The sequence below is a fragment of the Amphibalanus amphitrite genome, unplaced genomic scaffold (assembly GCF_019059575.1).
Source record: "Amphibalanus amphitrite isolate SeventyFive unplaced genomic scaffold, NRLGWU_Aamphi_draft 000273F_arrow, whole genome shotgun sequence".
In the NCBI taxonomy this organism is placed as follows: domain Eukaryota; kingdom Metazoa; phylum Arthropoda; class Thecostraca; order Balanomorpha; family Balanidae; genus Amphibalanus; species Amphibalanus amphitrite.
This window is the reverse complement of record NW_024881768.1, coordinates 649,805-675,904: the sequence shown is the minus strand read 5'-3', so window position 1 is coordinate 675,904 and position 26,100 is coordinate 649,805. Positions and strand designations below refer to the sequence as shown.

General features: G+C 52.0%; 1 protein-coding gene across 4 annotated transcripts in view; it reads right to left on the bottom strand.

The window, feature by feature from the left end:
* Positions 1–290: 290 nt before the first annotated feature.
* The window catches only part of LOC122387114 (ubiquitin carboxyl-terminal hydrolase 2-like), a 45,488-nt gene continuing 19,678 nt past the window's right edge, over positions 291–26,100 (bottom strand). For 2 of the 4 annotated variants that reach the window (XM_043376987.1, XM_043376988.1), the window contains 11 exons: positions 13,742–14,565; positions 8,619–8,714; positions 5,827–6,015; positions 5,391–5,517; positions 4,435–4,579; positions 4,009–4,095; positions 3,480–3,578; positions 2,822–2,969; positions 2,392–2,585; positions 1,363–1,473; positions 291–1,099 (listed from right to left, as the gene is read on the bottom strand). In XM_043376987.1, coding sequence (XP_043232922.1) covers positions 1,015–1,099; positions 1,363–1,473; positions 2,392–2,585; positions 2,822–2,969; positions 3,480–3,578; positions 4,009–4,095; positions 4,435–4,579; positions 5,391–5,517; positions 5,827–6,015; positions 8,619–8,714; positions 13,742–14,545 — 2,085 coding nt within the window. In that variant the 5' untranslated portion in view covers positions 14,546–14,565 and the 3' untranslated portion in view covers positions 291–1,014. The remainder of the gene's footprint in view (positions 1,100–1,362; positions 1,474–2,391; positions 2,586–2,821; positions 2,970–3,479; positions 3,579–4,008; positions 4,096–4,434; positions 4,580–5,390; positions 5,518–5,826; positions 6,016–8,618; positions 8,715–13,741; positions 14,566–26,100) is intronic. The other 2 variants (XM_043376990.1, XM_043376991.1) reach the window with 1 other exon arrangement.

The window sequence follows — 26,100 nt, the reverse complement described above, 5'->3', positions numbered from 1 at the left end:
CGATAAAGAACAAAACAGTTCAATGACAAGGAAACATGAATCGATCCTACGTTACAGGTTCCATAACGATAAAGAACAAAAAAGTTCAATGACAGGGAAACATGAATCAATATCTATTCATAAGAAAAGCAACATAACAGCGGCGTCACATAACCTTGAACAGGAACATAATATGGAACAGTAAGCACCTACATGTCGTCTATCAAAGATCGGAAGAAAAAGGCCGTCTCCGAGACTGTTCGCAATGCCAACATTAGCCGCCCAGTAACAGCCCGGCAAAAGACATTGGGTTACCGTTCACTTGTATTATTTCACTGTCACATAGCGAGCGCGGGCACAATATTATGGGGATCGCTAACAAAGCCATCAACAACGGGACTAGAGATTTGAACGGCCCGGCTTGACCGTCCGGTCGGCGGTCTGACCCGCACGCGCCAAATTTCAACAACGCGACCGTAAAACTGACGCAGATTTCTCCCCGCCGGCGCAGGGCAGGTAGACAGGCGCACTTCTAGCTTCGTTTCGCCAGCAATCCCCAAAACCCGGCGGATTCGTAACAGTGACGTGCATGGCCGTCATCCTTCTCAAACAGCGCTCCACCAATCAGGCGCCAGCTTGCATCGGCATCCGCCAATCAGGCACTAGCGCGCATCAGCGGCGACCAATAAGGCGGCCTCAGGCACCAGAGGCGACCAATCAGACCTCAGCTCGCGACAGTAACAACCAATCCCATTGCACCGATCCGTGACCCGCTCGCAGCAGCCGGTCACGTGACTCTCCGACCCTTTCTCCGCCAGCCAATCACGACTCACCGCCGAGCCGCGGCGGCCAATCACGGCTCGCCAGCAGATCGCGTCCACCAATCACAGACTCGGCACAAGACGCCGCGCATTTCGCCGAACTCAGTCGATTTTCAGCGTGTAAAAATAAATCGGCGGACTGTGCGCCGGTCAGCGTGACTAGACAGGACCCGAGCGGGTGACGAGCGGGGGCTCCTCTCCCGAGACCAGACGACTAGACGTGGGTCGAGCCGGCCAGCTCAAAGAACAGCACGTACGCCTCGCCGCTGTTGACGTTTCTCTGGTTCATCACATGGACCCTGGAGACGGAGGGAAGAGGGCGTCACATTACATACTCTGTCGTGGAACAGCCGGAGTGATTGCGATATGAGACAGCAACTTCTTCCAGAGTGGTACCTCAGGCATGTGAGTCATATCAAAGCCAGCATAATCTTCCTCATAAATGCATATGCCCGGCTTGTAGGCCATGGCTAATCTACAACATCGCATGACCTCCCATCGCCCCCACAAGTCACTGAGCCGTCACATACTCCCGAGTCTGTGACGGCCTGTCGGTACGTACCGCGAGTCGTTGTACTCGTACCACTCGGCCGTGTACGGGTGGCGGCAGTAGGCCGTGTAATGTCCCGAAAACAGCGTGCCAGAGTGGTTCGCCACGCCGTACAGGTTGTACCTGGCAACGCAGGAGGGATATGGTTAGTGATTGCAGTTAGGGAGATATAAAGTTCGTATAAAAGCACATTACGCCAATACTACTTCATTAATCCGGATAATCCGTCATCTCAGAGGACACCCGACGACACCGATACCCCTTGAAATCAAATTTCAACCCCAGCACGATCCTAAATGTTATATCCCACACCAGCGGGCCCCCGTCCACACAGCAGTGCTCGGTCCAGACTAGAGGTGGCAAAAGATGAAAATTTTGGGAACCAGACTCGAACCAGACCCGGCTGGACATTTCTGGAACCAGTCGGACCCGGTCTTAGTTGGAATCGGAACCATTTGGACCCGTTCCCCGAAAGTCAATTAATGCAAACTACTTGTAGGTGTCATTAGTTGCATCATGTAAAACAGCCTATTTCCCACTGGGAATACTCATGAGCTACTGTGTGCAAAGAAACATTCACTTCATTTACTTAATATTTTGCAATAATGTGTAGTGTGCAAGATGTATAGTTTATGGTAGGACCCGGTTGGACCCGTCATAAAATTTCCAGGAACCGGTCTGGACCCATATGGGTCCAGACTGGTCCTTTGGACCGGGTCCTCGGGTCCACATTTTGCCACCTCTAACACGGGCAGGCGCAGGGGCGAGTCTAGGGACGGAGGCCAGTCCAGGGACGGATCTATCACACTAAAACTGTCAAAACGACCGCGACTAGGACTCAGACTTCTAACTCAAGACCCCAAACTACTTTGTCTTGATCTAGTTTAGTTTCCCTTGATCCCCCTTGCCTTTTATACCCGACACCGAGTTCAAACCCGACCGTGACCTCGAGCCATAACCTAACACCAAAAAGCCGTCCGCCAAACCCGAAAACCCCGACCTCGACTCTCGCCCCCTTTGATCTGAGCCCCTGACACGTACCGGCAAGGCGTCTGTCCGGCCGAGTAGGGCGACAGGTCCAGGCCGTTCACCGAAAAGTCGACAGTGGTGTTCAGCTTCCCGCGGAACCTCTCCTGCGGTGAGAACCGCTTCAAGTGCACCACGAGGATGCGCGGGAACTTCTGGATCGAGAAGCTCTTGGTGCACTTTTGGCGCTTCTGGCACTTTGAGCACGTCTGTGGTAGAGACAGCGAGGTTAGGAGCATGCACAGTGCATTGTGATAACGGTTGCTACAATCGAGACTCACCAGTTGAGTGCACCAGTGCAATCCCACTGAAATGCAGCTAGTTGGGATTTAATTACACTATACATCAACGCCAAACGACTCTTGATCAAAGCTTTGCACCAGCCTCCGTTCCCTCATTTTCCTACAAAACTTAGTCCACTTATAAATTCTGGGAGATTTCTCACCGGTTTTTCGTCGCCATCGAGCACCTCCTCTTTGGTGAACAGGTCGAAACAGGCCTGCAGGCGCACCTGGCCGCTTCGAGACGGGATCGGCAGGCTCAGGTCCCAGAACGGGTCAAAGGTGACAGACGCGTGGCCACACACTGTGCACCTGTGAGGAGGGAGAAGGTTGTCACCCATTGGTGGGGGTTGTCACCTATTGGTGTGTGTGTGGGAGGGGGCAACACTCTGTGAAGAGGGATGGCAGGGTGTGCAGCGCACGCTAGGACATCGGAGAAGCCATACCCAGACGTTTGGGTGACGTGCCGAGTTAGTTTGACAATGATCATTGATCAGTAATGGTAGGCTCGAACATCTGAATGGCAGAGTGCCGGAAACGGCTTGAGGCATAGAATACTGCGAAATGAAAATAGAAACGGAAAGAACGCTGTGGCCAATCGAAAATATGTACACTTTTCAACAATGTTCCTACTCCCGTCTCTCATCATTATGTCCAAATTTTAGCATATCGAGACCTACCAAGCCGCCGGGAAACGATCTGCCTAGGACCATGACACAGCCGCTAAAACAGCTCGTGGTTCTAGGATGTTGTCTCTGAATTCTGATGCTAATAAAAACCGCATTTTCAAAAAAAACAGCCCGTGGTGGTGTCTTCACTCACCGCAGGGTAGACTTGAGCTGGCCCACAAACAGGTCGACAAACTTGGAGTTTTCCAGGCGCAGAAAGCGCTTCCAGGCCTCCATGGACTTTTGGCTGGCGCTGAAAGCAGACATCATAGGCCGGTAAGTACACTGCCGTATGGTGATATTAGCCGCTTTCACGACGGGCTATCCGGCGAGTGCACATAATTTGACCAAATCTGCACCTAATCTACACCAAATGTGCACCAAATGTGTACCAGATGGCCGTCGTGAAAACGGCTATTATGCGTTGGCAGTCAAACGTTGGCAACAGAACTAAAACTAATATTCAATGATGCCTCATGACACTGAGTTCACGTTTATGAGATACATTTTACAACACCCGGTTATCATCAGATCGTGCCAATGTTGAACTCTGTCCAAACTTGTTTTGTTTGCATTATTTAAAAAAAAGCAAGCACCATTGTATATTACACTTCGACTGAAAGCTCCCGGGTAAAAACTCAGTGTCTATCCGATCTAGACCATCGACTGACTGTGGGACTGACCTCAGCGAGTCGTCGATGTCGGTGGTGATCGGCTTGGGCCGGCTCGTCACCCGGTTCACGTCCTCGTGAAGTCCCTCCAGCAGATAGCTGCCGACAGAGGGCAGTGTCAGTCACATATCGACAGTGCGGGGTATTGAAACGGGTCATATCGGGCACTGAGACACGCATACAGCGCCACAGCACGATTGACAATCATCCTAGACCAGCATCAACCACATTTGGTGTTGCCATCTATCAACCCAATAACACACGGTTCGACCAGGGATGAAATGAAGGAATAAGCGTGGATTCCGTGGCAGAGCTACTGCGCGTCTTGACATTCATCAAAGAAGCCTCCTGACATTTACAGTACTACATTCACAGTAGGAGTGCGGAGGCGTGTTCACACTCCTTGTGTAGGAACTCCTGGGGCGCCCTGGCACTCACCGGAGGAATTCCTGGGCGTCCTGCTGCTGATATCCCATAAATCGCGGTGCAAAGCGCTGGATTTGTGATTTGAACGGTGCCGTGGTTAGGACTCGGTCCGGTTCGTCGGAACGCTTCCAGAGGTCACACATCAGCGCGCCGAAAGCTGCAAGAGAAGGTTTAACGGTCAGGGATCGGCAGTCAACATGTCAAGGATCAGGGGTCACGGGTCAGGGGGACATAAGTCAAGGATCACGGGGATCACGGGGACTAAGAAAAAGGGACACGGAGACAGAGCTCAGAAGTCAATCGATGGACATCAATGGTCGGGGTCAGCGGTCAGAGGCTAGGTAACACGGGTTGAAATCTTCAAACAATGAATATGCCGACGAATCTTCAAAAACAGACTTTTTTGTTTTGTTTTGTTGGGTTAGGCCCTTTCGGTCCAATGAGACCATTTCAGAGCCGGGAGGATGATAGGATAAAGGGGGAGACATTGGTCTGGGCAGGCACCCTAGTGAGTCGCCGGGGCTGAGCCCGTCCAGAGGACAGGCCACCCAGCCCCAAGGCACTCATTGCACCTGGCTACGGGGTGCGCTCCCTCGGGAGCAGCGGTGCCGCTCCAAGGGAGCAGCCCGAATGAGATAACGTTGCCTGTCCAGCCCGGAGGGGGGGTTGCGGCGTGGAGGAGAAGGATTTCAGTATCCTGAGGATAGAAGCACGGAACGGTGGTGGTGTCAGAAACAGTCACCGTCGGAAACGTTTCATCAAGGGGCAACCTATCCCATGTACCGAGAAGGTAGAAAATATACAAAAGAAGAGGCTAAAATCTGTCCTGATACTCACAATGATGCATCAGAGTGTCGATAGGCAACATAAACTCACCATTCCATCCAACCTTCATTCCTAGCGGGGGCACTGTCATGACAGAGTTGACTGGGGCAGCACTGCCGTTCCCCAGACCTCAGTGTGATTACCTTTGATGAGCGCCCCCTTCATGGCGGACGTTGTGGTGTTGATGTCCGCGGTGTACTCCTCCCGCAGAATGTAGTCGTGCAGCGCCCTGGTGTTACTCAGACACTGCAGCACCGAGTTCATGAAACACTGCCGGCAAACGGACGGACGGAGGCGCTACATGTGAATCAGCCCAAGCTGCTGCATCAGTCAGATTTCAATCCCCGAATGGGTGTTATGTTCATTGATCATGCCAAATCAGTGGTACCCGATAATTTATAATACACTTACTATGCAAAAAATAGCTACATCTAGCTTACGTTAGACGATTTAATTGGATTATGCCACCTCTACGTCAAATTCAAATAAACTTCAGCTAGGGAGGCTCAGAAGTTCACTGAAGCTTTACTTGTCACGCCGAAACTTCCTCTCCCGCAGCTGTGTTGTGTCAGCACTCACGGTGTTTCCGATGTTCCTCAGTCCGGTGAGGCCGAGCGGCCGGGCGGCTGACCGTCCGCCGCCCCCGCCCCCGCCCGTCTCTCCAGAGCTGTCCAGCCGCGACCTCCGGCTGGAGGAGCCGGCGGCCGTGGACGAGACCGACGCATCCGACAGCAGCGCCGACCGGCGGTGACTCGGAGAAATAGGCTCCTGCGGACAGATACAGATGTCGCCACTGATCACAGTTTGCACTCAGTACGAGGCACCGGAGGCATGGTCCCTCGCGTCGGTCGGAAGCTGAGTTCATAAAGCAGGAATTTGTGTTATCCAGATGGATGATAACGGGCTACGCGCCGCTTATATTATAGTAGGCGGCGCTGACAGAGGCTGGGTTATGTCAACAGCTGCAGGAAGACGACATATTTGGAGGGTAGCACAAAATCGTCTAAGGGGCCGAGTGCAGTCCTAGCAGGCATGACAGTGATTGCCACTCAGTATGTATGTACATACATCTGTGGTACATTGGTGGGATGCGAGTAGCACTACTTCAATAAGGAAAATTTTGCCCTGAATCTGCACCCGGTGCTGCCACGGACTCGAATATTTTAAAAGACATTTGCAAGAAAAGCCATGAAATTTGAACAGACTGGCCAAGCAATGGAGTTCATAATCAGCCGACCAGTTATGAGTCAGAAAATCAAATATTTATACTTTCTGCAACCTTAAGTCGTATCTACAGCACCCTTGACACTTCATTATATGCCCATCCGCTTACGTCGTCCTGACGTCAACGAGCGACCCGCGAACGAGGGTCACTACGACCTTAGTCGTCATGGCAACACACTGAGTCGTCGTGTTTAATTCAGGCTCTGCTGAGTTCACTCTGTCCACCGCTTGGCACCGCTTGGCAGCTCGGCACCGGAGAAGAGAACGAATAGGGAATGCTGCGTCAGGTCCCATGGTAACAGAATTCTGGACAGATCCCGCCCGGGGGCAATCTCTCCATGTGGCACGTTCGTGGCAGTTTCTGGGTTAGTGGGGCGTAGAGAGATGTAGTCATTGAATAGGGCTGCTGGCACTGGAAAAAATGCAACACTAACAAAAACTCAGCGTTACGGCTCAATATGCAACAGAATGCAGAATGCCAAAAGCGACGGTAACAAATCGAGTCAGCCGGAGAAGAAAAACAGCCCAGCGATTGCTTCTCAGTTGAAGAGGGATGATGTAATTGTCAAAGAAAACTCAATCCAGTTAGATGCCAGTTGAGTCAGTCCTACTATACTCCCCGCCAAAGTCAGCCGGTATCACGAGTTAAGCAGCCGTTAAAGGTAGTGTGCCAGCTTTCTTGGACCGTATGGAGTTAATGGCCCAGATAAGGAGAACCGGATTTTTAGAACTTATCCATACCTTCAAAACTCATGGAAACGTCTTAAATTCTTCAAATTTTGAGTACCCCAGTGCGAAATTCGCCCCGACGGGTTGTCGGTCGTACCCCAACCACATTTCACACCACTATGAACAATAAATGCACACACTGAAATCGCTATTACCGATATGCTCATCCAATCAAGTTTCGATAAACCCGTTCATCATCATCTCCTGCGGTTTCGAACACGCCTGTTAGGTGGCTTCTGATGCTCGTCGAGGTCGGAATTTCCAAATACGCGTGGTGCGTCGGGCCGCGCGCTCTGACTTCGGCCAAGAAAAATGCGTCAGCTGATCATTGTCATTTCTGCCACTTGCGTGTGGTGTAATGGGGTCATAACTTAAGAGACGGCTGTTTCATATCAATTATTTTACATAAAATCATATTTCAAACCACAAATTAATGTTCGACAGCCAAATTTAAGAAACAATACCAATACAGGCTTACAGTTTAAGGCTCGACATTGTGTTGTCTACGATTAGACAGCTGATAACTCATTCCCGTACGTCGTATGGTCGTAACACTATAATGACCTTTGCTTATTGTCACAAGTGCGCCGCATTCGCGATTGTTGCCCGACGCCTGTTTGCAGGTGAGCCCACTACAGTTGTTATACATATCTAAAAACCGATAAACTTTTAGGCGAAAAAGGCACTATTCCAGGCCCATTTTTGATTTTTTTGCGATATTAGGTAAAAACAGAAGCTTCTTATCCTAGGAAAAATAAAACGGGAAATCTTTCAAAGGTGGCACACTACCTTTAATGGTTACTGTCAACAGGCCCAATTCACTATCAATGACCTATCAAACACCAACTCAAGCAGCACCGTGGTGTGGTTAGTTAGCACCGACACGGCTGTTCACCACAGCATCACGGTCAATTAATGTGGGTTCGCTTAGTTGGCACCATCTCACGTGAGCCAGCATCGTAACATGAGTTAGTTAGCGTCAGCTGAGGGCCAGTTAGAGTCATCTGAGGGCCAGTTAGCGTCATCTGAGGCTAATTAGCGTCATCTCAGGGCTAGTTAGCATCATCCCATGGGTTAATTCACGGCTAACGTCATCCCAAGGTCAGGTCCACGTCTTGCAGTGTTTTAGCTGCCAAGCCTGGACGCATTGGCTGCGTTTTAGCGGCCCCGGCGAGGCGTGAACCAAGGCAGAGCCACTGCGGATGCCGTCCGGTTGGCAGGCGGCCGGCCGTGCGCGGGAGTTATTTCTGACCAGCCAGCGTCGCACACACAGACAACACACTGAGCTGGGCGCGGCACACAGAAGCTCGGAGAGGAACCACACCGGGCCAGACCGAGCCAGGTCGGACTCGAGACCGGATCGGATCAAGAAACACAGCACACCGGGTCGGATCGGGCTGAGCACAGCCCGCGGTTACCTTCAGGTCAGACAGCTCGCTTTCATCCCGCAGCTGGGGTCCGCCAGAGTCACGTCGGCCACGTCCCGTCGCAGGCGACGCCAGGTACCGCTCCCACTTTTTGAACAAAACAAACGCCACTGTCAGCAGTAGCAGCGAGACGAACGTCGCCAGCAGGTAGTGCAGGTTGTGGGTGGGCGGCCAGGGCGGGCGGCGCCGCCTACGCCGGCCGCCAGCCGCCCCCGCCCCCGCCCCCGCCAGCGCGTCGGCACGCGTCCACCGCCCGACAGCGCCGCTGCCGCCGCCGGAGCCGCCACTGGCCGGCGACGGCGAGCAGCGGGAGGGCGGACGACGGGCCGCGTGGGTCCGCCGTCGACGCCAAGTGCCACTGGCCGAGGACACGGTGACGAGAGCGGGAGAGTCGTGATCGACGCTAGAGGTGGCAAAATGTGGACCCGAGGACCCGGTCCCAAGAACCAGTCTGGACCCATATGGGTCCAGACCGGTTCCTGGAACTTTTCTGACGGGTCCAACCGGGTCCTTCCATAAACTATACATATTGCACACTACATGATTATTGCAAAATATTAAGTGAATGAAGTGAATGTTTCTTTGCACACAATAGCTCGTGAGTATTCCCAGTGGGAAATAGGCTGTTTTACTTGATGCAACTAATGATACCTACTAGTTTGTATTAATTGACTTTTGGGGAACGGGTCCAACTGGTTCCGATTCCAACTAAGACCGGGTCTGACTGGTTCCAGAAATGTCCAGCCGGGTCTGGTTCGAGTCTGGTTCCCAAAATTGTCATCTTTTGCCACCTCTAATCGACGCGCGTAATTACACCCGGGCCCAAACGCAAAGTCGAAAGTATGCTTTCATCGTGCACCGTGAACCGATCCGATTACAAAAATAGATGGCCGGAAGTCGGAACGGCAACGCCTCCGACGTCCGTATACAATTCCCAACCAAATCAAAACACCAAAACATCGAGCTTTACCGAGGAAACTGTTGTTTATCAGGCGCTTAGACCGCTTCATTCCCCAAATCACGACAAAACATAAAGCTGTCCCGACCTAACAGCATTGTAAGTACTAAACCACCGTCATGCTACCGCGGCCTGCCAGACGAGAGGCACTGTCAGCAAAGCCCGACCGGCCCGAAGCCATCGGAGTCGGTCAATTCAGCCGGGCCGGGACGGTGATTCATTGTCGGGCCCGTGGCCAAGCGCCTGTCTGCGCCACAGGCTGTCTGACCCCACAGCCGACAGGCACAGCCGACGGGCACGGACGTGTATAATGCGGTCTGGTGCGCAGCGCCAACGGCACGCACTACCGATGACCCCGGTCGGTCAACACGCACGCATAGCATGCAATCGGGGGCGGCCGTCACGAGCGTGCGCGGGCTGAGTGGAGTGTTGTGATTTGGACGACCCTGAGCGATATGGAAAAGGATGGTGCCACTGAATAACAGCGAAACATGCGCGTTTGAGATCCAAAGAACGGAATATTCAAAACTCATTACTCGCAGATGTACCTAATCATTCTGTTTTGATGGATTGTATATTAGCTATGAAAGTCCATTTCCGGCCTGATGAAAATTCACAAAAATACACTGTACACTGAACTTACAGGCCTGAGGCCACCAAAATGAATTTAGCTGAACTAGCCACCAAAGTCAGAAACTCAGTCCAGCCCGACCAGCATACCACCTAGTCAGAGCCAAACGAAAATAGAAGCGACCGTTCCATCCTGGGCGTATACTAAGCACCGGAGGCTCTGGATTCCCAAGCCGTTGATTTGTGAATCAGGGGAGAGCGGGAAACAGAGCGAATGGAAATGGAATACGGCACAGAGGTGAAAGCGACCCATGCGACTAGACTGGCGGACGTGGGTTCGCAGCCGACAGAATGGCGAAATGAGCGACTCCTACGCCGATCGGCGCTGGCGGGCTAAACGAAGTGCCCGGGGCGATCGGGGCAGGCCAGAATCTCCGCTACCGCTGGATCGGGACGGGAGCCAGCAGCGTGAGACAGTCCCTATCGCAGCTGGAGCCTGGATCAGGCGACCACCTGGGTCCCCGCTGGAGTCTGGATCGGACGACCGCCTGGGTCCCCGCTGGAGTCTGGATCGGGCGACCGCTGGATTGGGCTGGGTGCGACGGCGACCGCCTCTGTCGTTGTTGCAGTCTGGATCGGGCGACCACCTGCGTCGATGCTGGCTCGGCCTGGATGACACCCTGGTACTGGCCGTCTGCCATGACAACACTGGTCCGCCCCCGCCCTGGCCCCCGCCATCGTTCCGGCAAATGAAAGCTCTTGGCAGCGGAGAGGACTGGAGCGGCTGGCTGCGCAGGCGAGCATAGGTACTGGTCGCCACGCTTACCGCCGGCCTGGCTTCATTTACATGCATCAGCTGTGGCTACGTCGCAAAAAGCTGTCCCTAAACTAAGCAAAAATAAAAACAATCAGCCAATGGCTTCGAACCCAGTGTCTGACTGGATTTAATTATGTGTTTCTTAATTCATCCCTACCTACCTTGATTTCGAATGTGACACCAAAGGTCCCGGGCCAAATCCATGGACGGGCTACTAAACAGCATTAGGAAAAGAGCGATAATAATTAACAACTGTCGCGATTACAAAGCACTGACGGAGCGCCACACACGGCAGAACGCAGAATACGACACGGCAAGGCAGAGCAGGCGGAGCGCTCTGTGCCCTCCCCCTCCTCCACTGTAGTAAGAAGTCACAGAGCCGACCATAAACTCAGCGCTGCCGACAATCTAGCTCGGCCGCCGCAGGATAAGGTCCCGAGGCGTGACTGGGATAAGGTCACTGTAACAAAGTGTGTACTGATGTCTGGAACGGCCGCCTCTCAGGCAGCATTAATACATTCGCCGCGAGCTCTTATCGTGGCAATTCAGCCCAGGTAGGCTCATCATGGCCAGCTGAGCTCGGTCTATTTCAGGTCATGCAGCCTTATCTGCGGAGTCCTAACGCCGCGCCTCATTCCACCAAAGCACAAGTCCCATGTCCAATGTAGCTCTGCTCCACCGTCAACCGACACAGCGTCGGTTGACAAACGGCGTCCGTCGGTTCATAGCATTCACCTAACGGCCAAGTGGCCGCCCCCGCCCCCGCCAATGCCGCCCAAACGTGGCACGCACGTACATACAGGTGGCTGAGGCTGTATTAGCCAGCGCGCCCAATGGTCGTCTCCCACGCATACACAGAAGTTTAGACAGATGTGTCTCCATGGGCGTGGCTGTGGCCCGCTGAGACTGGCGTTACGGGGACGTAAGGACGGCGATTGATATACCAGTGTGTCGGAGAGAGACAGTCTAATAGGCCAGCATGTGTTTCATCGAGCGAATGTGACGTCGGATACCATGCGGATCCATGACTTGTAAGCTGTAAGTCCAGCGATGAAAGTGAAACAATGACAACGGGAGAACCTATGGGGGTTTTCAATAAACCTATTCGACAAAAACACGGCGCGCTATTCTTTTCTAACATCATGTGAACAGAACTATAGCCAGTACACGGTTGACCACATGACCGGACCTGCACCAATCCCTGCAACCACCGAGGGCTTATCCAGCCTTCGCAGTGTCCCTCTGTACCTCATGACATTGCATGCACCAATCCCCGGAACTGTGAGGCAGAGGTCGGCGGGGTCGGGCAGAGGGCAGGGCGGCACACGCGACACCGACGACCTAAACACGGTCTAAGGGCAGCGAATGCACGGCCTGAGCTCGACATGAAGCACGGTGCGAGCACGCGCTGAAGCAATACGAGCAATACGCAATACGCTGTACGAGCACTGTCTAAGCACGACCTGAGCACGTCTGAACACGGCACCATTATACGAGTAGGTATGTTATATTGTATTTACACGAGTAGGACGCATTCAACTACGACAAGGGACCAGAAAAAAAAAACTTGCAATAGATTGGGTCACGCATGGTTGGCTTATTCTTAAGAAATGTCTCATCTCGCCAGCAGCTACATGATTGACTAGGCGACGCTCTCATGTGTGTATGAGAATGTTCACACCGACGATCGAATATCGACTGTGGCAGCCAGCTACATCGGCGTCTTTTTAAATGGCAATATAGAAAGGCGACAGCCACCGTTCTCCTGAGCGAGAACCCCGCACGCACACTTTATCCCAGAACATCTCCCACACCGCGGGATTACGTTTAACTCTCTGTCGCGTCGCTGTGACCCTGAAACAACGCCTCTGCACGAAACCCGACTGAGACTAATCGATTACCGAACACAATAACCCCGACTACCACGCTTCATTCGGAAACACACGAAAAAAAAACGGTAGTTGAACGGGGGGGGGGGCTTGGGCCTTGGCACAACAGCCTCTGGTGTGCCGGCTCTTGCATCGGCCATCTGGTGCTGAGAGCGATATTGTATCAGCTGTGAGACAAGATTTGCGAATTGCCCAGCCGGTGCAATATAGGACGTGCTAGGATGCTAGGATAAAGCAACACACCCGTGTAGCTTAGACTACAACGGAGGAATATACAGCGGAGGTAATGGATATCAGGGTCCGTAGGGCCTAGGAGACAGACGGAGAGTTCAGACAGTCTCGCGCGTGCCGCCGACCCCACCATCACTCAGACGCCCCGTCAGGGTATGTCCGAGGTTCCACGGCCATCGCACGCGACGCTCCGGAGGTGAGGAAGACCCACAAATCATGGCCCCGGAGCTCGCCGTGCCGTGACGAGGAATGAACGGGCGTCACACGACGTGTCATCACAGTCATTAGGGAGAAAATTAGGTGTTGGCAGCCTGAGACCGGCTTACTTGGCAGACCAATGACGATGTAAACGGAATACAACAGTGTGTCAATAGTTTGGTCTAATAGTGCTTTCTTCCCCGAGAAAACACTTGTTATTGAGCGGCTCTCCAGTTGTGCAAATTGCAATGGAAGCTTTGTAAATAAATCTGCAAAGGAGAGTGTCAACCTGGAAAATCATCCCGAACTATGTTTGGTGAATAATATGTATGCTGCTTCCGTGACACAATCCATACGTTGGTCGTCGCCCTAGCATTTACAGCCAATTACTTGGCCCACCAACCAGACCCGTTACACTGATCCCGTCATGACGCGTTTCATCGGCTCTCACCTTGTCGCTGGAGGGCGCCGGCCGCTGTCGTCCCGTCGCCCCGCTGACCACGGAGACCGCCGGCGAGTCGGCCGTCCTGCCGCCCACCACGCGGTCGCTCGCCTCCTTCCCCGCCGTCGACGCCGCTGCCGCCGCTGAAGACGTAGCTGACTCGTCGGCAGCCGCGTCGGCGATGCGTGCCGCGTCGAACTGCCGTCGAAGCTCCCCGACTGTGCGGGTCGGCTCGGCGCGGTCCCGCTCGAGTGTGATGGGAACGATCCTCTCACGGGACTGCGACTCTGACGTCCGCCAGCGGCGTGTCTCAGTGCCGTTTGTGGAGCTGTTTGAGTCGATCCGATCTAGCAGTCGGCCCGTGCCCTCGGAGGCGAGCAGTGAGCGCAGAGAGGAGCCGCCCGGCTCGCGACTCTCGCTGCGCGTCAGCCGCTCGCGGCGCTCCTGTAGATAGCGGCGAGCCTCGGTCAGTGCGTCTGACGGCTCGGTGCTGCCGTCCCGCCGTCCGAGAAGACGCGCTGGAGAAGCTCGAGTTGTGGCCGGCTCATGACGTCGGCGAGAGTCGCCGGTGGGCAGCGGCGGCCGGCGGGAGGACGACCCAGACGAAGAAGAGCCTGACAGTCGTGAACTGAACTTGCTGGAGAGGGGGCTGTAGCCGGCGCGCTCCAGACTGGAGGCGCGGTAGCCGGCGCCGCGCGAGCCGTAGCTGGATGAGGGAGAGAAGCCGGAGAGGGAGAGTCGAGAGGAGACTGGCATCGCCGAGGAGTAACTCGCTAGCCGAGAGAAGGTGACGTCACCACGCTCTGAGCTCATGCCGCAGCGCCCGGGTCAACCTGCCGGAGAAGAGGTCACAGAGGTCAGAGTGGGGTCACAGTATGACCGGGTAAGACGGTCACAGAGGTCACAGTGCCCGGTCAACCTATCGAACAGACGGGCACAGAGGTCAGAGTGAGATAACGGCGCAGTTTTCGAGTCAGCCTGTAGGGGCAGACGGTCGCTGGGTTCAAACTGAGGTTGCTGCGCAGGAACAAGATTAAGCAGCTAACAACAGAGCTTGGCATGAGTCAGATCACAGCAAAACAGCGCATTTACTCCAAAGCCGACGTTTTAGCATGATTTAGCCTCCCAAAAATAGAACAAGCTTCAAAGTATATAATTTAAAAAAATAACAGCTAAAGGCAGTGGGCCATTATGTTTCGTACACCACTAGCCACATCAGTGGCGGATCCAGGGGAGGGCAAAAAGGGCATTTGCCCTCCCCAAAGCCAAATCGTGTGGGCAAGACTATCTTTTTGCCCCTCCCAAAACATGTAGCGATGAGCAAATCTTATACGGCGTCGATGCCTATATGGACGAAAAGCAGGGCTTCTTTCCGTGACGGCCATTCCGAAGGAAGGAGCTGACCACTGGCTGCTGATATTTTGGGTCGATATGCTGATATTAGATTGAACCCCTGAACTGAATGCATGCATAAGCATATGCAGTGTGGCCAATGGCCATGGTGTGGGGTAACACGGGGCAAGATGCCCAGTCGGGTAAGACGCCCACCACCATATATTCGAAATTACCTAAGCAATCCACAGTTTTGTCATTTGTTGGGAGCCTCATTGCTGTGGAGCGTTCCGCGTAAAAAAAAAACGGCGACGTGCCTAGCCGCCATTTTATACTTATTTTTTGCATATGTTCTGAAAATGTCAGACCAAGGTCTCTCAAGGTCACGAAGTCACTAAGCTGTAGGTGCTACGTCAAGTGACATAACCTAAAACAGTTCCAATGCTTGCCATAGCTAAACCGAGTGACGGATCGCTTTGAAACTTTCAGCAGTTAATAAGGGTAACAGTACCTACCCAGTAAACATGCCGACGTCGGCCCGACGTCGGCCGACGTCGGGGTGACGTCGGCCGACGTCGGGGTGACGTCGGCCGACGTCGGGGTGACGTCGGCAACTCGGCATCGGCATGCCGACGTCGGCCCGACGTCGGTCCAACCTCGGCACGACGTCGGCTGGATGTCGGATATGCCCGCATGTACCGACGTCCAGCCGAGGTCCAGCCGACGTCGGGCCGACGTCGGACCGAGATCAATTGCTGAGGTCCAGCCGACGTCGGGGCGACGTCGGACCGACATCGGCCGCTGTTTTGACCGTTAAAATAATATAAAATGCATGTTTCATGTTTCATAAAGAGCTTCTGTATTCAAAATATCCTCAGGAAACTCAAAGCTTCCTCCACGCCGCAAACCCCTGATCCGGACTGGACGGGAAACTTTATCCCATTTGGGATTGCCCGTAAGCCGAGCTCGCCCGTAGCCGGGTGCGGTGATCGAGTGCTTGGGGGCTGCTCGGCCTATCCTTTGGTCGAAGGCTCAGCCCCGGCAACTCACCAGGGCCGGGCCCAGTTCATATAGAAAGGCCAGTCGGCAAGTGTCACTTTGCCAAAGTGCCACTTATCAAAGGGACACTTTGGGAAACGTTGGTGCAGGTGTGTAAGAGTGGCTATATGAATCCATTGTGGGGTCGCCCTTTCCAATAAGTGTCACGTAACAGCAATGGGACCTGGGACTCTATATGAACTGGACCCAGGGTGCTCGCCAAGAAGACCAATGTCTCCATTCTATCATCCTTCCGGCTCTGAAATGGTCTTGTCAGACCGAAAGGCATAACCCAACAAAACAAACTAAATTACCTATCTGGATGCGTGGTGTAGTGGTTAGCGCACTAACCTCGCGTTCTAATGACACGGGGTTCGAATCCCATCGCCGGATGATGCTTTTGGCGTGTTGTCCCAGTAAACATTTCGACGTCGGCGACTGGGGGGCTCGAATCCCGCCGCCGGTTGATATTTTTGGCGCGTTGTCCCAATAAACATGCCGACGTCGGCCCCGTCGGTCCACGTCGGCATGTTTACTGGGTATGTACAAAATGTTAGTCACATGATTTTTATATCGATGACCTAGGGCTAGGTCATTTTTGCGACCTCTCCACTATAAGTCAATAAGAGAAAATTGAAAGGCACCTTTTTGGGGCAAACCTCCTGTCCGGTAGCTCAGTTGGTAAAGCAGTGGACTCCCGGTAGTGAGAGCCCGGGTTTGAGTCGCTCCGGCGCTCGATATTTGAGACTCCTGACGGGGATGGTTTGAGGTTGGTGGGAGCAGCCGCAGCCATTCAAAGTCAGGAGTGGGACAGGCCGTGTCCGTTTTTGAAGGGCACGTAAAACATTGGCATCGTTAAACGTTAAACTAAATTCTCCTGTCACCCGGAATTACGCTATCGGACGGTAGGGGTCGGGCTCTACGCAACAAGCTCTGCTTAGCGTAGGTCCAGCTCCCGTCAATCCGCCCTTTCAAACATTCGTGCTAAATTTATAAGAAACGTCACTCTTAACAATACCGAGTTACAACCTAAACAGCACACAGTGAACCGGAAAATAGCACCCGTGACCCCTCCTCATGTCCCTGAGATCATCTCAGGTCACGAAAGATATGCAATAGTTTGCAGCAATTCGCTAATGCCGAATTTACACGATGCCGGTAAAAGTAAGATCGCACAAGGTTTGATTCAAAAGTTATCGCAGAAAATCCGTTCCCGTAAAAATAGTGTATATTATGGCAGTTTCCCCCGGAGGCTAAACCGTTGATCTTAGGTCGAATCTGAGCGAATTATCCAGAAATAGCAGTAACAGTGCTATCAAATTAGCTTTTCTGGGGCGCTCTGGCTCTATTCGTTTCCGAGTTATGCGCCAGTTCTTCAAAAATTGTCGAAACTGGGCCTAAATATTATCGGGATTTGGCCTTTGATGGGCTCTGGTGATCTGACCTGACCTTAACCCTATTCCTGGCGGGGGGGGGCCTCTGGAGCCCCCCCCCCCCCTGAGGTTTTTTGGTTATTTCTCCCAAACGCGTTGAGCTAGGAAGCTCAAATTTTCTGACTTTTCCTACAAGGCTTCTACGCAACATGTCTGAAAATTTTGAGTTGATCTGACCTCAGGTCAGGTCACCAGAGGCGGTTTGGTGACCCTACCTCAGAAAAGTTTGCAATCACGCCAGAGCTAGAGTTTTTGACCGATCAATTTCTTCTCTTCAGGCTTTAGTTAGGGTACCAGTATGTGCAATTTGTATATCTCGGAATTTTGATATCGGTGACCTAAGGTCAGGTCAGTTTCGCGACCTCCCCATTATAAGTCAATGGGGGAAAAATCAACTCCCTGTTTTTACCACTAAAACGGGTCGGAATGGCCCCATATACCATACATGACTTCATATACGATCAACCTTCACTACCTTGAGGTCTGTTTTGCTGTTGGGCAGCTGTGAGGTCATGTGAGGTCATCAAAGGTCACCAAAGGTTTTTGGCCAATAACTCCGTACAGGAACAAGATACAGACGCGTGGATGGTCTCATTGTGTTCAGCTCGTCAAGACGCATCGAATGATATACATGATGACCTCGAGGTCACGTGACCTGAGGTCAACCTTTGACCTTGACCTTTCGAGGTCAACATATATATCATTCGATGCGGATTGACGAGAGGATCACGATGATGCCCTTAGTTTGTTCCTATCTTGACTAATTCGAAAGTTATTCGAGAAAAACTCTCTCCAAATCTAGCGCCGCCATTTTGAGTTTTTCGACCCCTGTGACGTCATCTTTGACCTGACCTGAAAATGACCTACGTAAAAATTGTAGATCTTGACCGTGCGTATCCGATGCCGTTTACCGCTTGTCGCTATCTTGCTTCGTTCTCGATATCTCAGGGGGGGGGGCCGAATCGCCCCCCCCCCCCGCCAGTTTCTTGTCCCGGCGGAGCCCGCCAGGAATAGGGTTAAAAGTGACTGGGGTAATTTGGTCATTATGTTTGACACTCATTCAAACGCCGCCTACCGCGTGTTGCTACGTGGCCCAGGAGCCGAGTTAGAAGGGATATGGGCGTTCAAACATCCCCCAGGGGCATGAAAATCCAGGAGCCCCAGCGCGGCTGGGCACAGATTAACATACGACATTTTACACCATCTTACGGTAAGATGGTGTAACTGGCGTTGTGAAGTAACTTGGTCACTCGTGCGGTGGTGGGTCGGGGTCGCCGATGGTCGGCTAAACTTTTGCCCTCCCCAAACGGATCGGCTGGATCCGCCCCTGAGCCACATACATTATTACATAGCACGGTCTGGCGCTGCAGTGCCCTACTTATGAGTCCCTCCGACCAATGATCCATCAAAACAGACGACACAAGTCACAACTAACGAAGGTCAGCCCGTCAGCCCGGCCACGTTTTCGGATTTCCTCGGACTCGCCGTCCTCTCGCTTAGCGGCGGCGTCATCAGTGAAAATACGCCACGCCGACCGACCGCCGGGCTATTTCGATCTGACCCCCCCCCCCCGTCCCTCTCCCAAGTCTGGGTCGTCAGTCGTGGCTGCGGCAGCGCTGAGCTTTGCTCCAAACAAAGCCGCCAGCGAGTGCAGCTGGTGGAGCTTACGAGCCAGTCAGATGCGAGACTGCAGTAGTGAGGATACACAGAGATATACTGGACAAATACAGAGTTATAACAAGAGAGATGTCATGAAAGGGATTTCAAGGGAATAAGGTGGCACTTGGCATACCATATGGTCCCGGTATATTTCGACGCTTATCTAAGTGAGATCACCATGTTTACTCCTGTTCCTGTCGCCGAGCAAGGGACTTTTCGAGGAGGTATATTTGTAGAAACTGAAGCCCAACGCTGAGGATTTCGTTGATAGAACTGGTGCTCATCCTCAGTCACACGGCTTTTAGCGAAACAACAGAGAACGACGGGCTCGCTCACATTCAGTCTGAGAGCACATATTCAAATATGGCGTTTCGGGAGCGCTCTTCTCTAATGCACCGCTCGGTGGCGGAGAAGTTGCCAGCTGCGGATGAGTCTGAGCGGAGGTCTCGCTAAAGATAGCCGGAGTTGTCTGGCTGGCCGCAGAACATGTGCCAGAGTTCCCAAGGCTCGGGTTTGGTCGGCTTTGGAATATTCAATTAGGACGAGTCGTTCGTCTCAACAGAGCTCGGTTCAACGGATAGCGTGTTCGACCGCTTGGCGACTGCCAGCTAAATTAGACTTCAGCATGATTTAACATGACCCGGACCTGGCTAAGACAGCGCTGTAAAACCAGCACCGGGTCTCACCAAGACCAGATATACACCGCTAAAGGTCATTTGGTTATCCAAATACTGGCATCTTGCAGGGTACGGTTTCCTTAGCAGCATCGCTTACAGAAAGTCTCACAAAACTGATCACCGAACATCTCACAAAACTTCACACTGAACGTATAGCACTTCAAACAGGGGGCGGAAGTCAATGACGGGTCACGTGGAGCACACGTGAACTGGCTATTTGAGAACGATTTGAGCCGGCAGATATGTTCGGCGATCGGCCTCAGCTGGGGCATTCCACGTCAAATCAAACACCGAAATCCGTCATCCCCTTCGATTTTTCTGAAAATTTGTTGGCAGACTGGGCATGGTTCAAAACTGAGTTACGTATAATATTTTTGAAATTTGATAAAGTATCGCTGAGATATAGGTCATCGAATATAACCAAAAATGCCACACATCAATTTTTTAAATGTCTATAACTCTGGTTCCTTTTCTGGTATCAAAATGATATTAACAGGGTCTTGTAGGCAATTGATAAGGCTTTGATTTCTAATTATAAAATTAAATTGAAGTGACCTTGAAATGCATTTGACCTTGAATTAAAACAGAATAATTTAAATAGCAAAAAACACGTCACCTTCGATTCGGGTAATTTTTACATATTATGTCCGTCACAATGTTCCTAACCATCTGTGAAAAAATTGGAGTGGGCCATTCATAACTCTCGCGGCAAACGCCGTTTTCATGCATCAACATCACGCAACCGCGCGTGACCTTGAAAGGCAGAGTCAAGACATGCTTGCTTGTGTACACTAGGGTGTGTCATTTTGGGCACTTTTTTCGCAAAACATGGTGCTCCACTGATTTTATGGTGCCCCAGACACGTAGAAACCGTGTGACATTTTTTATTTCCCCCAAATATTAACACCCATGCGGCGCCGACCGCCGACACTTTGGCCTATCTCTCAGCATTAGCGACCTCAGCGCCCCTAGCGGCAATGTTTTGAACTAACACGCTTGTTATGCTTTGTGAGCTTACGATCATCATTAAATGCATTTTACCGAAATGACGCCTTGCTGTTGGCTTGTCTGGCACTCAGAATGTTGGTGAAAATGTGATGTTATGCATCTTAAAGCACGAAATAGTTCTGTGTTAATGTATATTGCATAGTACTACCCCCGATCCCCGTCCTGGTCTGACGGGATACGTACGAGCGCATGTTTATAGTGCCTGCTATTAGGTGTCACATGTTTTTTTTTGTAGCGTCGTTCACTGCATAGACCCCTGGGAACAGGGGGGGGGGGGCAGTGGGGGCGCTTGCCCCCCCCCCCCCTCCAACTTGAGAGCCGAGTGGGCGCCGCCCCCTCAACATTGATGCAACGATGAAGAATCTCTGCTCCCTTTTATGGACCTACATGTCTGTTTTTATATAAACATCAGCACAAGGTATTTCTCTTGCATGTGAATGGTTTCTGCTGATTCGGCATCGATTTAAGAACACCTGCTATTGTCATCCCACTTTGATTTTATCTGAACTTGATCATAACTTTGGTAGGCCAGATTTTATACTGGACCATTTTGGTTCCAGATGGTATTTGATTTGGCGTGATGAGAACATTATGACGTACAACGGTGGTAAAGTCGTTGATTGATACAGGTTTACTCGCTCCGGTGGGAGGCAGTAGCGGCGGAACACCTTCAATTAAGTGGAGGGGGGGGGGGACACTGCCGACTTTTGGTCCCATTCTTTCCATGCAACGCCCATAGGGCTAATGTTAAAATGCCCAAATCAGAGGGGGCACGGTGCCCCGGTGCCCTCCCCGTTCCGCCGCCTATGGTGGGAGGGCGGCGTGTGGGACTCAGAAGGAGACTAATGGCTTGTGTTGTGCCTTTGGTAGGACCCTCAGTATCACCGATGCAGGGCCTTCAGAGCCTCCAATTAGGGGCCTTTAGAGGCACTGGTGTGGGGTCCTCACAGACGCCCGTGTGGCCCCTCAGAGGTGCTAGTGTGAATCCCTCATAAGCGCCGGTGAGGGTCCTCACAGAATACAGACGCCGTTGTGGACCCTCAGAGACACTGGTGTGGGTCCGTTACATGTGGGTGTGTGACCCTTAGAGCTGCTGGTGCGAACCCTTTAAAAGTCGGCAGGGGGCCCTCAACGACCGGGGAGGGGGACCTCAGACCGGCAAGGGGCCCACAGAGGCCGGCGGCATTTTCAGAAGCCCTGTGGGGTCCTTAGATACCGACAAGGTACTCTGAGACGCCAGTGCGGCCCTCAGTCTCTGGTGTAGGGCCCTCAGAGTTGCAGGTAGGTGGCCGTCAGATATGCTTTTGCCGAACCCTCACAGGCGCAGGTGTGGGTACCTCAGAGCCACCAATATAGGGTTGCATGAATGGTGTGGCACTGGCTTGGGGGACCCTCAGTGGTGTCCTTATGGGCCCTTAGAACCACTGGTGTGGGTCTCTCAGAGGTGCTGGTTGTGAACCCTCAGAGGCCCTGCTGAGGGCCCTCACGGTCTCCGTTATGAGATCCTCAGAAGCCGGCGTAGACCCTGACGGAGATCTTAGTGTGGCTACTTAGGGGCTCATGAGGTGCTCTTACGAGACCTGTGAGGTCTTTCTCAGCTGAAATATAGTCAGCGTGGACCCTCAGAGGTCAATTGGTACCGGAGGGGTCTTTATGGCCGGGTGGGCTCTCATAAGCACCAGTGAGGGCCCTCAGTCTCACAGTCGTCGTAATGGGGCCGTCAGAGACATTGGTGTGAGCCGTGAGGCCATTACTGATTACAGGTTGGCGTAAGGCCCTAGATATGGCCCCTCTTGGGCCGGCAAGAACTCTCAGAGGCACGCTAGCGGCCATAAGAGGCCGGTAAAGGGCCCTCAGAGGCCGCCAGTAGCCTTCAGAAGCCGGCGTGTAACCCTCATGGACAATTTAGTGAGGCTTCTTTGGACTCACGAGGTGCTGTTACGAGCCCTATTCTTTCTTAATCGAAATATGGCCAGCATAGACCCTGAGCGGTAAACTGGTGCCACAGAGCCCCTCCGACCCGAGGGGTCCTCTGAATGCGATAGGGGGGGGGGGGGGGAACTAGATGGCACGTGCCTCCTGAGTCCTGGAACCCCCTGACTACGCTACTATTTCATATGCGTCATGTCAGGTATTTTGGGCTTGCACCCCAACTTGAAGAATGTTCCTGGGCCCCTGTGACAATATATTGTATTCATTATAGGTATTCGTCATTAGCTTGCACTCTCTGCAATCTGCCCATACTATTATTTGTCCCTAGACGCGCTTACAGAGAGCAGGGATAAGCCCATACAGTCAACGGCCTGTTAGTTTCGCAAACAGCCGCCAGGGGCGCTAGGGTCGCCTATGTTGTGAGATAGGGCAAACTTCTCTCGCTCGGCGCCGCCTGGGGGTTAAAATTTGCGGGAAATTAACAATGCCACGCCCTTTCCACATGAGTGGAGCACAATAAAATCGATGGAGCACCTTGCATTGCGATTAGTGACACACCCTAGTGTACACTTTCTTAAATGAATGATTGCTGATTAGTGATATCCCAAACTCTGCGAGAATGGAAATACATAGTCATCGTAGTCAAGCATTCAAGTTCCATAGTAAAAGTGTCTCAGGCAAACGGTATTTTGCGGTGAATTTTGAGCCGTGTGGAAATGCATCATGAAGCCAAAAATTCAACGAAAACATTATCACGCAACGATATCTTCACGTCTTTTTATCTTCACTATACGAAAGAATATACATTTTTGAGTATGTATGGGGAATTTCTAGTTAATCCAATAATAAATATGGCAGTTGAGACCTGCTAAGAGTAACATGTCGCCGGCTGAGGCGGGATCGGCCGACGCGGGAAACGCAGCGATCACAATTTTGTGTTTACACGTTCATATTTCAATTGTTTACCAACCGATTTTCAAAATTCTTACACCATAAGATTGCCTGTACATTTTTTAGTCTTCTCACAAAATTTGACGCGAATCGAGCGTAATCAGTGGTAAGGAGCGCGATGTAAAGCCGGAACCGTTCCGTTCCGTCCCGGTACAGTCTACAATTCAGGCGGCGCACAGTGGGCCGATATGCCATTCTAGCGCGACAGGGCCTGAATCTTCGAACGGAACCCTTGGTTTTTCGCGAGTAATTCACGTAAAAAGCGGCCGATCGCAACGAAACTTTCAGTGCCCTCGCGATAACTACTTTTACAGCTAAGCTGAAAATTTCATGACCCTGACCTTCATGATCTTTGACCTGTGACCTTCTTTCGAGACCATGTTTGGCCGGAATCGCGATTCAGCGTGTCGGCTCGCATTAGCCGCGGGTTTGCAGTCTTTTCTTGGTTTAAAGGTAGTGTGCCACCTTTGAAAGATTTCCCATTTTATTTTTCCTAGGATAAGAAGCTTCTGTTTTTACCTAATATCGCAAAAAAAAATCAAAAATGGGCCTGGAATAGTGCCTTTTTCGCCTAAAAGTTTATCGGTTTTTCGATATGTATAACAACTGTAGTGGGCTCACCTGTAAACAAGCGTCGGCAACAATCGCGAATGCGGCGCACATGACAATAATGACAATAATGACAATAAGCAAAGGTCATTATAGAGTTACGACGTACGGGAATGAGTTATCAGCTGTCTAATCGTAGACAACACAATGTCGAGCCTTAAACTGTAAGCCTGTATTGGTATTGTTTCTTTTATTTGGCTGTCGAGCATTATTTATGGTTTGAAATATGATTTTATGTAAAATCATTGATATTAAAAAGCCGTCTCTTAAGTTATGACCCCATTTCACCACACGCAAGTGGCAGAAATGACAATGATCAGCTGACGCATTTTTTTGGCCGAAGTCAGAGCGCGCGGCCCGACGCACCACCACCGCACCACAAAGTATGAGCAGAAGCCGCGCCCAAAGCCAGGGCCCCGGTAACGTGAGGTAGCCGAGTCGGGGCAGCGTGCGCTGACCCAAGCCGGAGCCGCAGCTTTGGGCGCGGTCTACCGCATCCCCGCGGGCAGCCCCGGGCTATCACATGACACCGGGAGGACGCGCGGCCCCGGCTTGGGTCAGCGCACGCTGCCCCGACTCGGCTACCTCACGTTACCGGGGCCCTGGCTTTGGGCGCGGTCTACCGCACCACCGAACAGGCGTGTTCGAAACCGCAGGAGATGATGATGAACGGGTTTATCGAAACTTGATTGGATGAGCATATCGGTAATAGCGATCTCAGTGTGTGCGTTTATTGTTCATAGTGATGTGAAATGTGGTTGGGGTACGACCGACAACCCGTCGGGGCGAATTTCGCACTGGGGTATTCAAAATTTGAAGAATTTAAGACGTTTCCATGAGTTTTGAAGGTATGGATAAGTTCTAAAAATCCGGTTCTCCTTATCTGGGCCATTAACTCCATACGGTCCAGGAAAGCTGGCACACTACCTTTAAAGCGTTCAAACATGGGATATTATGTTGCTCCCATGCATTAGAATGGGTGTCAAGGTCACCAGAAGGTCATGTAAGGTCATTGACCTTTGATGACCTTGGTTCACTTTTTCGAGTTTTACATGTTTCTAGGCTAGTTTTTGGAGCTGAATTCGAATCTAGTAACCATTTGAACATTTACTATGTAGCTTTGGTGCCTTCGTAACATGTTACAAAGCTGTCAGAGGCGGTTGCCACCTACTGCAAATACCCGGCAAAACCCTTACTAGTTGACCTGACCTGACCTGACCCGACCTGGCCTAAATGTATGAAGACATCATCTATGACCGTAAATAATATTATATTCGTGATCAGCACCAAAAAAAAACCATAGCAGCCACCCTTTACGACGTTCTAACAGGTCCCGATTTTCCCGACTTTTGGGTCATTGACCTGACCTGGAAGGTCAATCGATGACCTAGGACCTTACAATTGGGTATCATCAGCTTCCTCTTGTCACGGGCAACACGCTCGTCTTTTCCGCGAAGCTCTAGCTCGATCAGGGGCGAAACGGCGGGGGGTCCAACGGCTTTCGTCCAGCGTATACGTCCAGCGAACGTATACGTTCGCGGCTGGAAAAACACCACTAGGGGCGAGGGTTAAGCCAAATCTGAGGGCTTATTTCAGAAAGACCGCTAAAAGAGCAATTGAATGCACTTTTCCGCAACGATGTAGCTCTATTGGTCCCCGATGTAAGAGCCGGTTTTCGATAAATGTTGATAAATGTTGCAACATTCTACCTTTGATGACCTCTGGTGAC